Source organism: Onychostruthus taczanowskii, unplaced genomic scaffold (assembly GCF_017590055.1).
Source record: "Onychostruthus taczanowskii isolate IOZ18803 unplaced genomic scaffold, ASM1759005v1 scaffold24, whole genome shotgun sequence".
Lineage (NCBI taxonomy): Eukaryota > Metazoa > Chordata > Aves > Passeriformes > Passeridae > Onychostruthus > Onychostruthus taczanowskii.
This window is the reverse complement of record NW_024499684.1, coordinates 8,064,391-8,080,203: the sequence shown is the minus strand read 5'-3', so window position 1 is coordinate 8,080,203 and position 15,813 is coordinate 8,064,391. Positions and strand designations below refer to the sequence as shown.

The following is a 15,813-nucleotide window of genomic DNA, read 5'->3' as shown; positions in this document are numbered from 1 at the left end:
CAGTGGCTAAAGGAGTAGTTCCAATAGGTGTCATTATAACATAAACCTTGATCCTGCCAGTTAAGTTGGCAAATATTTCTTGTAAATGTTGCTGCTTTAGACTGGTGTGAAGAGTGGGGAAAATAACTGGGTGCACCTGTTACAAAAAGAGATCAAATTAGCTTCATGTGAGACTATAATTGCTTTTCACTTCATAGATCACACACAAAAGTTGAGGTAATTTTTTGCCTAGCTGCTTGCCAAGTTACTTTTAAACTTTTTAGTGTTTAAACTAACAGGCTCAGTTAAAATAACAGGCTTTGTTTTCATGAGAAGCAAGTCTCACAGCCCCTTATTTCCTCCTTTTACTATGTATTTGCTTGTAGCGGAAAAAGCATCGGGAAAGGAAACTGTTGTGGATTGGCTGGCTACACAAAGTCTCCAGCAGAGTTCGGGGAGTTCAGGGTGGAACAGGGCCATGTATGTGCAGTAGATTTCACTGTTTCAAAGACTGAAAAACTGCTGTAGTGGGAGGCCAAATGTAATGACTTAATATGGAACCTGAAGTGGTAAGGAGCAGCTGTCAGCTTGAGCAAACCTGTGGCAAGCTGTGGCAAATCTACTGGAGCTGGTTTATGAAAAGCTCTCTCTGAAATCACAAGGCAACAGATGAAGTTAATAGGCTGAAGAGGAGACTCTGTAAGTACCATAATCTTTACCACAATAGTCATAGAATAGCTCTGGCTAGGCTTTTTACTTTGAGTGTCATCTTTGTTTTGCTGGGTTGTTAAAGGTGGAAAAAAATGTCACTGAGGCTTTATGAACTCACGGAAGATTTCTGTTTTCCCTTGCACAGATGAAATCATGCAGCAGGAGATACGGCCGCTTGTAGCAGTGGATATAATAGAGCAGCTCCACAGGCAATTTGCAATCTTGTCAGGTAAGAGGTTTCTGGTAATGACACTCTGTGATTCTCTTGGATACATCCTGGAATGTGTCATGCTGACTGTCACCCTTCAGCTCTGTACAGCAGTTGCAATAGTATTTTCATATTGCTCCTGAGAAGTGCTGCTACAATTCACGGTGTATGGAATGGATAAATGCCAAGTTGCTGTACTTTTTTTTTTTAAAGCAAGTTAATTTTCCATGTTCTCCACAATGGGCTGGGAGGAACATATTTAGAGGGCAAGAAATTGAACAAAACTTTCACTGCATATCTTTGCACAATGTCCAAGCATCTTGTTTGTGGGAAAAGATTTTAGTCTATCAGGGATCTATTCATGACCTCCCCCTTCTTCCTCATTTGCCTTTGTTTTAGAAATGATTCATTGCTAAAGTTTAAGGTTCTAATCTTTAAAAGATATGATTATTACATAGTCCTTTGTTTGCCTGGAATTTGCAATCACACAAAGTGACGCAGTTCCTATCCCAAAGAAAGAGCTGATACTGAAATATTTGGCAAATTATTTAATTCATTATTTTGGATACTGTAGATGATAAAATCTTATCTAGGTCCTAAAACAGTCTCTGCTGTTGACTGAATGGCCTCTGGCAACTCCTTTTGCCTCTATTTCCATGTGTTCTGCAAATAAGAAAATTCAAAATTTTCTTATCATCTTCCCCATAGAAACAGTGAAGTGTCATGATTTTGCACAAAATGCTAAGATTATAAGAAGGTCCTCTTGGAAAGCCTGTCTCTCTTGGTGGGTAAAGAGTGCAGAGAGTGCACCATCCCAGCTCTGGAAATGGTCAGCTCAGCAGGCCCAATCCTTGCTGTGTCTTTGCATTTTAAAATGCATTCCAAGTTGCTGAAAGAAATCCAAATCTAGTTTACACAGAATTGTTTATGAAGCTCTGAGTATTAAAACTTGATTTTGGAGGCTTGCAGGTAGGATCTTGTGGCAGTTTCCTAAGCTCAGTAACTAAAGGGTTTGCATTAGAAGAGGGTATTGACTGAGCAGAGGTGGCACCAACTGCCTTCTCATCTGCAGTAAAGCATCTCAGGGTCTCGCCTTCCTAGAATTCCACAACCCTCTGGGCAGGACAGGGTCTGTAACTGCATTAAATTGCTCAAACCCTTTTCATCCCACTGTTGTGCTCAGTGCAGGGGTAAGTAGGAGCTGTTGAGAACTGAGTGCCTCATATACAATTGCCTGCCCAGTAAAATGTGGAGGATTGCTATTTTTGAACCCCATTACCTTGCAACATTTGGGACCAATAGCAAAAGCTGAATACAGCATGTAATGAGCAACTTGTGGAAAGTGGTTTACTAAACAGGAAGAAAAAACCCATTTCCAATTCCAGCTAGAACATCAAACATGAAATAAAAATGTCAAGGATAGACATAAAAAAAGAATTTTCATATTTCTTTATGGATTCATAATTTCAGCAGTGCCTGTATTCTCACCTGCTATTTTAGCAAATTCAACTCTTCACATTTATCTAATGCTTTTATTCTTGGAAGTGATGAGAAAGGTGTTTAAATGAGGCTGTTTAAATATGAGGTGCTTAAAGACTTGAAAAATAACTCTTCAAAGAAGGCAAGGCTGAGGGGCTTGTTTGTTACGAATCAGCAAATAAGTGGCTCATCAACATAGAAGTACTAACAAATAACAAAGGAGAGTGAGAAGGTGTCTTTCATGCCCCCATCTACCTAAATAACAAATCACATTTTAAGAATTTTCAAGCTTATCTAAAATCTCCTCAGTACAGTCCAGAAATAGTATCCTACTATAGAACAGGGCAGTGTAGTTCATAGTTTCTAAGTTTGTATCAGTCTGAAGTTTACAGGTAAATTTGGAAACCTGGGTGCCTCCACTCCAGAATCCCCATGGTAGCATGTGAAAAAGATAAGGGAGGCTTTGAAGCCCCTTTGGCCCAGTGTCTTATTCTGTTAGTGACCTCTGGTGAGTCATAGGTAAAACATAGCAGGAATCTTCCTTACTCTCCCTCTAGTGCCTCCTGCAAAGAGAACTTTAGGTGCAAGCCAGACATTACTACACTTTGCAAAAATGCATTTCTCCAAATAATGTTACTTTCTTTTTCCTTTAGCAAAAGATTGGGTTTTTTTTATGCAATGAAAACAAAACTGGGCACTCTTCTGCCTCGTTTCACTTATTAAAGTAATTCACGCCTAAATGACCTCATTTGATTTAGATTTTTTCCCAGATGACTTTGTAGGTTTGCCTGAAAGCATATTGTTAGCTGTTTTTCATTAGGTATGAGCAACCACAAATATTTTGGTGTTTCAATGCTTGCCTACATGGTGGCTGAAAATTTGATACTTAGCCTATTTACTGGTTTTCCATTTTGAAATGTTGCACCTCAGTAGCCACTGTCTGGAAAAAAAAAAAAAATCCAAAAACAACCAAACCCAAAAACAGCCCTTCCATTCTTTGGTGTCATTATCTTGGGCAGTAAAAGGCAATTCCAATGTTCTTGTAGAGCATTATGGACGTAAATTTTGTTTTTCTGAACAACTTCCTAACAGTGGTATACACTGATTTACAGTCACCTCTTCCATGCCTGTGCAGAGCCCAGAGGATGTAGCACTGAGTCTGGTTTGTGTTACTCCACAGCCTCTAGCTTTGCTAAGCTCTCCTTCTCAGTCCTGTGGACCCCAATTGCAGTTGTCCAGTGATAATGGAAGTCCATGGTTGACTGTTGTAAACTTTGTCATAGATGAGTATTTCTTTGGTTAATACCACCTTTTTAGTAACAGCTGGCAGCTGAGGCAGATGCAGTGAACTCACGATGTTTCCTTGCAGTAAAGTAAAAAAGAAAAGGGAAAATGATTGAATCAAAGCCTCTTTGTTTTCTCTGGACATGACTCATTACAAACACTTCTCTCCATATTGCTGTGTGCAAACTTCTTAAGAGGATCTGACTGTCTTGTGGTCTCTGAGCAGATGGTAAGAATTACATAACAAGTCTAATGAGTTTGGTGTTTGACTGTGTCAGGGTCTATCTATTACCTAATAACAGCCTCCTGTTTGTCCTGGTCCTCCAACTACCAGACTAATCAAGACCTTACTCCATGCCAAGAACAGGGTAGCTCTCCAAAGCCTTCTCTGGTCCACTGAGGTCATGGAAAAGGCTGCAATGCAATGTGGCAATGTCCTTAATGATGTAATTTTACTTTGGTCATCTCTTTTCCCATGTGCTGATTTAGCCCTGCTTAGCTTGTGAGATCTGGTAGGAGTACTGCTTCTTGTGGTTAAATTCTAGCTTTGATACCACTACTGCCTCTTGCCTTTCCCTGAAAACCAAACTCTCAATTATGGGACTACAGCTGTGACAACACAGGAGTGTTCAGCTAGGTTTGTGTGTTTCCTGTAGGTGTTAAGGGAGCTAGATCACAAAGTTGGGTAGTACTGAAAGCCAGGTTATTCTAACACACCAGTTTTTACTCAAGAATAAAGAACCACTAGTAAAATACTTTTTCTGTCCTGCTGTACCAATCTGCTCTTGGAACTGCTACCATTCTTTTGCCCCCCCACTTTTTTATCTGCAGCTTCACAACCTGTTCTTATCTGTAATTACTCTGTCAAAGAGCCCAATCTGCCACTTGCAGCAATAATGGATCATGTTGCTAAATCACGACTTTATTAGACAAACTGTCACGAAGTGTATTAGCAGGGAGAATCGTTTTCTTTGTGTTCTGCTCCTGTTAACAGGCTTCAGTGGATGGGAGAGTATATCTGAAAATGGTAACTGACTCAGAAGCCAGTTTATTTAATTTGCAAAATCTGGAGGGTATTTGGCCATCTGCTTCCTGTTTAAACTGAGCCTTTTGGAAAACCTGGCCTGACCTTGCCAAAAGGACAGTTTGGATCTTTATAAAAATTGAGACCCAGGAAACATGATTTAATGAGAAATTCATCACTCACAACCATTAATCAACATGACAAACCAAAACAACAGAGCTTGGAAAAAAGCAAGACCTGACCAAAGCAGTGAAACTTCAGCCAAGATATCATTAGACTTTTTGGCTGTCTGACCCAGGAGATGAACTGTAGTCAGGGCTGGGCTGTGATGACTCAGGGAGCTCTCTGCATGTGGGCAGGCCCAAGCAGTAAGGCTGCAAGTGTCAGCAGCATTTGAGAGAACACTTTCCAATACTAGCTGATGAGTTCCTGTCTGTGGCAGGCTGGGGAGGTGAGCTCTGGAAACTTGCAGACTAACTTTTGGAACTTCTGACTATAGCCCTTTGTTGGGCTGGTGCTTTTCATTTGTTTTGGTTTTATTTCCCAAGGGAGTCAGCATATTTGGTGGTAGTTAGAAGAGCTGCTGGCTATAGAATAGGACTTTAGTGTAACCCCTTATTGTCTCAACCATGGATATTTTTTGTGCCTAGGTGGGAAGATGTATTTCCCAAGGGAGTCGGCATATATATCTCTAGTTAGAAGAGCTGCTGGCTATAGAATAGGACTTTAGTGTAGCCCCTTATTGTCTCAACCATGGATATCTTTTGTGTCTAGGTGGGAAGATAGGGAGGGCTGGAACTGGGAGTGGGAAATTTTCTAAGATCCTCATTGTGTTCAGAGTCTTGGCCTGCAGTTGTGATTGCTTTCTGCTTTTACATCAGTCATACCAACATACAGCTTCCGCTGAGAGAGCTCTCAGAATTCAGCTCTCACACCTCATTTGTCAATCACACCCTTTACACTGCAAAGCAAAATTAAATTTTCTCAGCTGCCATAACCTTTTCTCCCCACATATATTCCTATCCCAGATACTTCAGCTTTTGTTTCCACAGCTGAATTCTGGCCCCATCTTCACTGCAGCAGCTATCCAGGCTGCATTGGCTGTGGAAAGTCTGTCTAATAGGAGCAGCTGTGAATGCTGCTCTGTGTCCTGGGACATTGGGGATTGGCACACCTAAGAGTTAGTGAAGGTCCCATTACCATGGGTACCTTGTACAATCCTGAAACAGCTTGTGTGCTATCTCTTCTAAATTTCATAAAAGACAAATTCCATGTACTCAGTCCTTATGGCTATGGTGCTGACTGGAGACTGTCCCTATTGGCTTTTAGTTTCTGCTGTCTGTCCTTTCAAGACATTGAGTAGTATCTAGCTAAAGTATTTCAAGGACTGGAAGAAATCTTGTGGCAACTCCCTAGAAAGAAAGGTTGATGGCCGAGGAAAAAAGGGCTGCAGCTTGTCAATCCACATTCTGCAGAAATTTGCATACTGCAGCAATTCTTGGATTAGTGTCAGGGAAAAATTGGCATTAACATTTAGATGTATGGAATTGCTCTCTTTTACTGAAGAGAGAGTTTTCCAGACACTCTTGGTATTTAAAGAGCTTCCCTTATATCCCTTATCCAAATGGATATAGATAATTTTCCTTTGTAACTCAACTACTGTTTGAACTTCAGATATGGGCAGGAAAAACTAATTTGTAACATATTTGTGGTATTTCTTGTCACTCAACACTTTACACATTTCTGCTCTCTTCTCATCATAGCACTTAACAATTTCTGAATACCAAACTCCCTCAAACTTCCCTCTAATTTCCTGGTGTGGCAGGAATTGAAGTTTTCCTTGTTTATTTCCCTGTCTGAAAAACAGCTCTGCTCAACCATCTGAGGGTTCTGGTGTGGTTGAAGCAGCAAGTGTTGCCTTCACTTTGGAGAATGAGATAGAGATCAGCAGCTGTTAAGGGCCTGTGGCTTAGTCAGAGGCAGGAGCTGCTGACTCTGCGTTGAATGTTCAGTCTGAGGCTGCTCCTAAGTGTCCTAGATTTGTTGCCAGTGGTGGAAGGAAGAAGTCAGTGTTCAGTCTGCTTACATTCATTCTTTGGATGGCTTTTTATAGGAGAAGATCCCATGACAAAAATACACAGAGTGCATCATCAGCCTGCCTCATCCAGCTCAAGGAAGAGGCCAGGGGAAGAAGAGCACATATGTGAATGGAGATGCAGGAGATGAAATAAAAGGGACACAAAGAGATCCTCATGAGCAGGAGCATTAGAAGTACCCTTTGAAACTTGTAGTTTGAACAAATCTTGAATATAACTGTAGCTAAACTATCAGGTGTTAAAATAGGGAATCCAGGGGAATCTCTACCTTATCCTTCAGTGGCAAATATTGCTACTTTAAACCAAAATATTCCAAGTTGCTACATTTCTCTCATTTAAGGTATATTCACATATTTGAAATATGTGAATGGGAAAGTTTGGTGCCCAGAAATCCTGTGAATGTTCACAAGATACTACATATGAAATGCCTTGGCATGTACTGAGCCCTGCACAAAAAGATAGCAAATTTGTTTGGATTAAATTTTCCTGGCTGTTACTGTTTGTGTCCAGGAGATGTCACTGAGAATCTGTAACAAACCAGCCGAACTGGGTACCTGCTGGTTGGAGTTCCTGGTCTAGAGTGCAGCAGTCTGGGGGAAGCCTGACTAAATTTGCAAGACAGCATATTCTACATCACTGCTGACTGCAGACAGTGCAGCTGGAGATCCAGCTGCCATGCATCAGCATTTGGCATCACCCCAAGGCCAGTGGGGAGGTCAATGTGGAGGCTGTGGCTCTGCTTATCATTTGAAATCCAATTCAGTGCAGTGTGAATAATGGCTTTCTTGCTTTCCCTCTTGGCTGAGAGACTTTTGAGCCTGTTTTCTCCTTAGCAAGGTGAGATAGTGAATGATCTCACAAAACTGAGTCATTTTCAGATGTAGTCAAAGCAATAATCAACCTTCAGAAAGGAAAGGAGGGGCTAAAGGTAGTGTGCTGATACCATGTCACCAGATGTCAAGAAGAAAAAGTTCAAAATTCCTATTTTCTAGAGCTCTGACTTTTACCTTGTGCAAACATTGTATCCCCCAGCATTCCAACTCTCCATGGCCAGACAGCACAGAAGGGATTTTAAGTGATCCAAATGAGGCTGGTGAGGATAGGGCAGAGGCAGGATCAGGACTAGCAAGGGACTGTCCACTCTACAGAGAAATAGCCAGGAATTACTGGAGCACCTCCTTGCAATGACCACCAACAGAGCAGGAGAAACTGGTTTGTGGCATCAACTGTGGTTATCAACAGGGAAAGGCAATGGTGGATGGGAGCAGTCTGGAAACGGGGATTATTTATGGGGATTTAGAGGGTGCTTTCAAGGAATGAGAATGGGCTTTTCCCCCCACTCCCATGCTCCTAATGGGATAATTTATTGGATATTTTCCTGAGGAAGGTAATTTACTGCCTCACAGCTTCCTCTTTACTAAAGAGAAGCCCAGAATATGGCTGTCCCTTGGGCAAGAGTCCTTTGTGTGTCATGAATGACTCAGAAAACTGAATCTGCAGCAGAAATTCACTCAGTACTGTGTTGTTAGAGAGTTCCTGAGCCTGGTGCAAAAAATATGTTTAAATAAAAATTGCAGAGAAAGGAGAAAGACTCAGAGAAAAGCATATTCTTAATACACTGTTTAAGGAGAATTAAGCAATAAGATACCTATAACAAAAGCTTTGTTTCATCATGCTGCTGTATGTGCTGCTGCCTCCTCAGTCTGCTCTCAGCTTTGAGCCCAAGCTGGTGAGAAAATCCCCTGTAACTTCTGTGTGGTTGGAGCAATGCCCATATTTATTAGTGGAACCAAGTTAGGAATGGTGCTACAAGTAAACAGGGTTTGTGCTGTGGGCTGCAGCAGCTCTTGGGGCTGAGCATCGTGTCAGGAGAGCTGTAAAGGCTGCTTGCTTCCAAGGGGCTTGGCTCCATGCCTCCTGTGGCTCTACCTGAATCTGAATCAGGGAATCCCTCAGAAAGGGACTCAACTTATTGCTTATGAGTTTTGCAGTTTCCTGTCCTAACAGTGTTTTGGTGCAAATAAGTATGATAAGAAAAATTCCTCCATGCATTTGAGCATTCTTAAAGAAAAAAAGCACTTAATCAGAATTTCGCAGAAGATTAATGAAAAAGCTGAGAATCTCAAAGGCTAGAATCTCATCTGGAGTAAACTGAGGTAATGAAACTACAATGAGTTGTATCAGATGGGAGCTGATGATGATTACTGGATGTGGGTGCTTTACAAGGAGAAGTATGCCAGTGTTTCCCACTTGAGTACTGACCAGGCTGTCCAAAGTCATAAAATCACCTTCTAAACTTTGACTTTTTTTTTTGCAGGAGGAAGAGGGAAGGATGGGGCACCCATTATAACCTTTCCAGAATTTGCAGGATTCAGTGAGATACCTGATGACGATTTTCTGAATGTGGTCACTTATCTAACCAGCATTCCCAGGTGAGACTAAGCACAAATTTCTGTTGATTTCCTAGAGAGTTTTGCTTTCCCAGTGGCTCACTGATTTTAGTTGTGCTACCAGGACATACCAGTGCCTCTGCATCTCTCCAGTCATTATGAAACTTCCCTATACACCAGAGGCCCTAGGAATTATGTCATTTTCATGGAAAAGAAAGCTTCAAACAGGGCATGTTGAACTGAATTAGGACAGGAATAGTTCTGAAGAGCAGCAGCAAAGATGGCAGATCAAAGGGAGCTAAAGGGGGGTGTTTGTGAAAAGCCTCAAGGGCTCTGGATGTAATGAGGGAAGGGCTGCTTCAGGAAGGAGCCATACTTACATAGGCCCCATGACTGCTTTTCCTCTGAGTGCACCTTTCTGTGCAGCTTTCCCCTTGCTGAGAAAGCAAGTGAGGTGCCCCACTGACAGGATTCTGGCAAGCACCATGTGCTTTCAGGCACTTCATTTCTTTGGAGATTGCTCCACAGCCAGGATGTTTTCCTTGCTTTTTGCCTGCAGCTTTATAAGGATAGTGAAACAAACTTGAGTTCCCCTCCTCTGAGGAAATGAAAAGCATGACTGCTGAATTACTTTTTGCTTATCTAAGAGAGCTTAATATTTTTTCAGTCCCCTGATCCTGTCTCTAGACCATGGCTGTTTGTAATAATGAGAAGCACAGCAATTATTTATCATTTCCTGTGGTCTTCTGCAAAAAGGTGCTTGAAAACGTGCCTCCTTCAAGTTTGAGTGAGAAGTTTTACAGCTCCACCTCCGTGTATTTGCCAAAGTTGTTGCCAGAGTCGCCAAAGCAAGCTGAGAGAAACCACATACTGCGAACTTAACAGCTTCATTGTTTCACTCTGCTCTGTGGGACTTCTGTTCGCCAGGGGAAACTCTGTTCTCAGTATTTCTTTACTCCTTCAGGACTGGGAGGGTGACCAGCCTCAGGGTATAGACAACAGCATCAGTGGCTGAGAAAACCATAAAAGTAGTTTTTCAGTTCTTTGTACTTGCTATGCAGGGAGATGATTCCCTGTGATTTTGTCACATGTGGGGAACCAGCATGATACGTTGTCAACATGATAGACAGAAATGCTTTGAGCTTCTGCAGCCTGTGAGAAGCCCAAAAGCACAGATGCATTCAAAAGAAATAAGCCAAATTCATGAAGGATTGCTCCATCAATGGCAGCTGGACACAATGGCTCAAATGCAAACCCAGGCTGAAGGAAGTAATTTATTCCTTAATGCTGGGGCTTGGGAGAATATACCAAGAGAAATATTGGCCTTCTCGTTTTCCTGCTGCCTTTGTCTCAGTAGCCACTATCTACCAACACTGGGCTCAGGGTGTTGAACTAGATGGACTTTTGCTTTGTTTCAATTCCAGTTCTCTGCTTTCTCTTCCCCTGAGGAATCCCAGAGCCATGTGCAAAGAATGAACAAACTTTGTAAGTCAGGAGAGCTGTGATATACCTATTTTACAGATTATGACATATATGTGAGTAATACATCACTCTACAGGCAGGCTCACAAAAACTTTTGTTGAGTAAGTGACTGCTCAGTTTGCTCTAAATTACCTGTTCAAGGTCACTGACTAGCTGGGGTTTCAAGGTACATTTTCTGCGTACCAGCACATTGGTTTGGCTCTTAGGTTTGAACCTAGACCACACTGAAGGGATGTGAATTTTCCAAGAAATTTTCTAGTCTTTATTGCAGTGCTTTTAGAAGGATTGCCTACATTTCTTGAGTCACCATTTGAAATTTGCCACTATCTCTGTAAATGGTGAGGAAGAAAGATGTTAATTTAGAAGAAGATCCTGAGCAGAAAGCTTTGTGTGGTTTATGACATAATTATATAGAGCTCAAACTCAATGAGGCCTAAGTAGTGGACCTGTTTGGGTGCAGCAGAGCTCTGTCAATCTGCAGTTGGCTTGGTCCATGCACACAGAGTCTTTGCCATGTACCTCAGCAAGCAGTAAAAGGTGTGCATTGTTACTTTTGCCAGCACTACTGTACTAGCTAGTGCTGTGTGTAATATAACAGTATTCCTGTGTGTGTAGCTTCACTGCTAGTAGTCCACCTTCTGCTTTAATTCTCAAGAAAGATGTGAAGGTATCCAACAAAGTGACTAAGAACAGAGAGCTGTCTCTAACTCTTCTGGAGTTACAGAGGGTATGGCCATGAATCAGGTGAGATGAGGTATAGTTTGAAAAGCAGTTCATCCTATTTATCATAGAAAATACTTCTTCAGAGCTTAGTGAACCAGAGAAATCAGCATCATTTTCCAGGCAAATGTAGAGAGAATATCTGTCTTTTATAGTGTCTGATTTTGCATATCCTGTACAATAAGGTCCATGCTAGTTGTGGAGATAAGCTCTGTGATTGCAGATAACATCACTTACATTACTAACACTTAGTAACTTTCTAAGTCCTTCTGGAATGATTAATCTTATATGCTCATCTGACAAAACATATTATAGGATTGAAGATCAGCCCAGTAAGACTTTTGTAACCTGATTCATTTTCCCTGTGGTTCAACACCTGCTTGTGAGAGTGCTGCACCAAAGGAGTCTTCATACAAACACATCCACAGACACTCAGTAACATGGGTGTGCACATGCATGTCTCTGTGCATGCACTAGATAGCTCCAGAAAGCCCTTTTTTACTTGCTTTATTCCATGGCCAGAATTTCTTTCTCCTTAACTTGACATGGATTAAGTACTTTGATAAACAGATGTCCTTTTCTCCTTCCAAAAGAGGTCAGGAAATTCAACATCTCAAGTGAGTATTCGAGGGCAAACCTGAATATAGAGCTGAGGATGGAAGAGTTCTGCTGATTGCAGATATTTCATTCAGGGAAAGAGAACCTTTCTGCCAAACATCTGTAGATCTGGGCAAATGTGCCAGAATTTATTTTGGAGGTAAGCCTGATGTTTATCTGCTCTTTGGGATTGTCTTCAAATCCTCCTTTTCAGAGAACTGGAGAAACCCCAAGGCATTTTCATAATGAAGGTAGAGATATTACAGTACTGACACTGAGCAAACATTGATAGAATGTGTGTGTGTGTTTGTTCTTCAACAAACTTTCTCTGGATGCACACTGAGTGGGGGTTCTCAGCTGTACATCCACTTGTGCTGATGCTGCCATCTCGGCCAGGCCTCTTCCCATGGCTGTGTGCCTGCTTCCATCCCTTGGTGCCAAATGACATTCAGACCTTGGCACGGCCTTTCAGCATGCTGCTGAAATAGGATCACTTGCTGACACGCTCTCTGTTTCCCTGGTTAAATTTAGGACTTCAGTCAGTCCTATCTAGCTAAAAAGATAGAAAAAAATCCTCAAAACCCCCCAACAACAACAACATCAACAACAACAAAAAAAACAACCCCACAAACAAGCAAAACAAAAAAAAAACCTCCACATCAAAAAGCAAACATACAAGTACCATTGGCTTATCTCAGTGACAACAACTGATGGTGTGTTGAACGTCATTTGAAGGTGAAGGGCCCAGGTTGACACTTTTGTGTTTAGTTTCTCACCGTTTCTGTAACAATCTGCAACACACACAATATCCTTGTTAACTTTATTTGAACATTATCGAGGAATTTTATTCTGTTGAATATTTGTTGAGCTACTGAAGCATGTGTATGTGTTTGTGTATATCTAAGACTACTGAAGAGTATGTATACCTTTGTGTATTTATAAAAGGTAAAACAGATGAGTTCTCTTCCCTGTGTTTTAGAGGCACTGTTGCAAACATATTTTCTGTCCTCTGCAGAGAGCTGCATGTTGCACTACTGAAGAGGAAAGGTCATGTATTGTCATTGAATTTTGTAAACCTCAGAGGAATGCTGTAAAAATACTAAATTGGAAAATTCAGTGAGTTTTCCTGTTATCAGTATGAACTACTAGGAGCATTCACATGGCATCCCAGTTTTGCACAATACTTTGGCTTTCAGTTTTTGATCCTGCAAGGCTGCAGCAAGAGCTCAGAGTTGTTACTGTGTTGATAGTCTTCAGTAGATTATTGACATGACTTTGGATAAAATGACCCATGGAAACAGTTCCTGAGTTGGTCCTTGTATGGACAGTGGAATAGGGATCAAGGAGACATTTTAAACCATTTTTTTCCTTAATTTGTGATAAGATGTTTGATTACAGTATGTCCTCTGATTGTGACATTTTTAGTCTTCCTGCCTGTCTCTGGTTTGTCCTGAGATGACTGAGCTATCCTGCTCTGGTGAAGGTTCTGGATACTCAGTGTGTACTTCTTAGCTTCTCCAACGCTGAGTGCTCTTGGAAGGCAGAGAGAAGAGCAGTCCCACTGAAACCGGGCACTCCAGAGTAGGATTTTTGAGAGGGAAAGAGAGGATGGAGTCTACATAGGTGGAATGAAGCACCAAATCACTACCTCCTAGATCCTCCTTGAAAAGCATTGAGAAGGAACAGGAACTGTTATTCTAGCTGATATGTTGAAAAGGATAGTTTTGAATGACTTGCAACCCCAGAACAAGTTTGTGATTGGCAAAACAGAACTCTTCGTTTTCTGCTTTGCCTACCAGAATTCCTGGGACTTTGTGTACACAAGTCAGGGGATACTGATGCCCTGGAGCTCAGTGCCCCTTTCAGGTGTCAGCATACTTGGAGAATGAAGACTGTAGGGAGGTGTCTAATTTTGCAGGGAAATAAAAATATCTGGGGGTTTTGTCTTCAAAAGAGCACAGTGTAATTTGTGATCCTGAACTATTCATGTCACCTAGACTGGCAGCAGAGTAGCACAGCAGCTGAGAGATCCAGCAGATAAAATATTCATGTTTTGTGTAAGCTGCTAGCCTCATGCTGGAAAGAGAAATTTTGCTGGCTTTCCTTTTCATGTGCGTTTCTGCCAAATATTCATTCTTTCCACTGTACGTTGTGTTTTCATAATGGGCTCCGAGCGTGCTGTGACGGAGGCTGTGTTTTGCTGCAGCTCTCTGCCTTGGAACAGGAGTGTCTCCCTGTAACCCAGCACACCTATTTCATCTGTTTTGCAGTCTGGAGGCTGCCAGCATCGGATTCATCATCATCATAGACAGACGACGGGACAAATGGAGTGCAGTCAAGGCATCCCTGACACGAATAGCAGTAAGTGCTTGCTTTTGTTATTTATCTTCTAGAAATTAAAATTGTCTGCTGAACCTTCAACACACGATCCAGCCTCCTGTGCTCATTTTAAGCTCCTATTTTCTGGCTGTGGATGCAGATTCTCCTCGGCCCTGCAGCTCGTAAGTGTTAAATAACAGAGGGAGGAAGCTGCAGAGACAAATTACATAGTCTTGTTTACTGCTGAATTAGGACAAATTCCTTGTTTTCTGGGTTGACTGCAATATAAATTCTAGTAATTTGAAGTTGGTTCCTAGAGGAGTATTCAGAGGTACCCCTTCTGTGCCCTGAGGAGGGAATGATGTGGCCTGCTTATGAAAGAAATAGATCCCAAGGGATTTGTGTTTGCACAGTAGTAAACGATCTCTGTCAGAAACTCTTAATAGCTTATTTGCAAAACTCAGAGCTGGGCACTGATTTTCAGTGCTGAAAAAAGCAGCTGGTTTTATATACATCACTTACTAGGAACATTTACTGTGTGAGGACCAAGCACTTACACACAGAGGTGTAGGATGCAGGATGACAAAGGCGACTTTAAGTTCTTTCAAGGTATTTAGACAGAAATGTTTTTCATTCTCAGGCTTTTTTGCTGCTCTCTTCAAGAAATTGTTCTTTTTCTATGCTTGATGAGCTCAGAGGAGTGTGAGAGATGTAGGCTGGGTGTTGCAGGCAGGGCCATATCTGATGAACATGTTGAGTGCCTGCCTGTGTGTAAAAATATGTGAGGTTAAAAAGATTCAAAACCCTTTGCAGAGTGAATAGGTAGGTCAGCTTGGGGAATCCATCTGTGCCACCAGCTTCCCTCACCAGACCAACGCGGGCAGCCAGCTTTGCCCTCTAGTGGCTACAGCCTAAAAATGGGAAACCTTATGGTGTGGTGGTGCAAATGGGGCTTGGTGGGGTTTGGATATGGGGGAGAAAGGCACTTGTCAGGAACTTTGGAGCACTGTGATAAATCTGTATTATGAAATAACGTGTGGCTGGGCAGTAAAATCCATGGGTCAGTCTTCCTGCTGGGTTTGGAAATAGTGACTATGAGCACATGCTGAATGGACCAGCTGAGGCAATGAGCAGAAGTCCTTTCTACTTAGCCCTACTGGTGAGGATACACTTGGCTGAAAATTCCCTTGCAAGGTAGAAATGTGCCTTCTAAGAATTCTATATTGCTTGCAGGGAGCATTTCCAGGAAACCTGCAGCTGGTGTTTGTCCTGAGACCCTCCCGCTTTATCCAAAGGGCAATCGCTGACATTGGCATTAAACTCTATCGAGATGACTTTAAAATGAAGGTACCGGTAAGCATGCAGTTTTTTGTCCATCCATTTTCTTTTCTCCATTTCTGCAGTTCTGGGCTGTCAGCAATTTCCCATAACCCAGGATTGCAAGTGGCACCTGGGGCCTTTCATCTGGGTCTGTGGGGTGATGCCAAAGAGTTATTTAAAAGTGGATGGTTCATAGTGTTTAAT

General features: G+C 41.9%; 1 protein-coding gene across 1 annotated transcript in view; it reads left to right on the top strand.

Moving 5' to 3' along the window:
- The first annotated feature begins 473 nt into the window (after positions 1–473).
- MCF2L2 (MCF.2 cell line derived transforming sequence-like 2) overlaps positions 474–15,813 on the top strand; it is a 115,522-nt gene continuing 100,182 nt past the window's right edge. Inside the window, exons 1-5 of the mRNA XM_041406012.1 lie at positions 474–678; positions 836–919; positions 9,099–9,213; positions 14,241–14,331; positions 15,523–15,642. Coding sequence (XP_041261946.1) covers positions 844–919; positions 9,099–9,213; positions 14,241–14,331; positions 15,523–15,642 — 402 coding nt within the window. The 5' untranslated portion in view covers positions 474–678; positions 836–843. The remainder of the gene's footprint in view (positions 679–835; positions 920–9,098; positions 9,214–14,240; positions 14,332–15,522; positions 15,643–15,813) is intronic.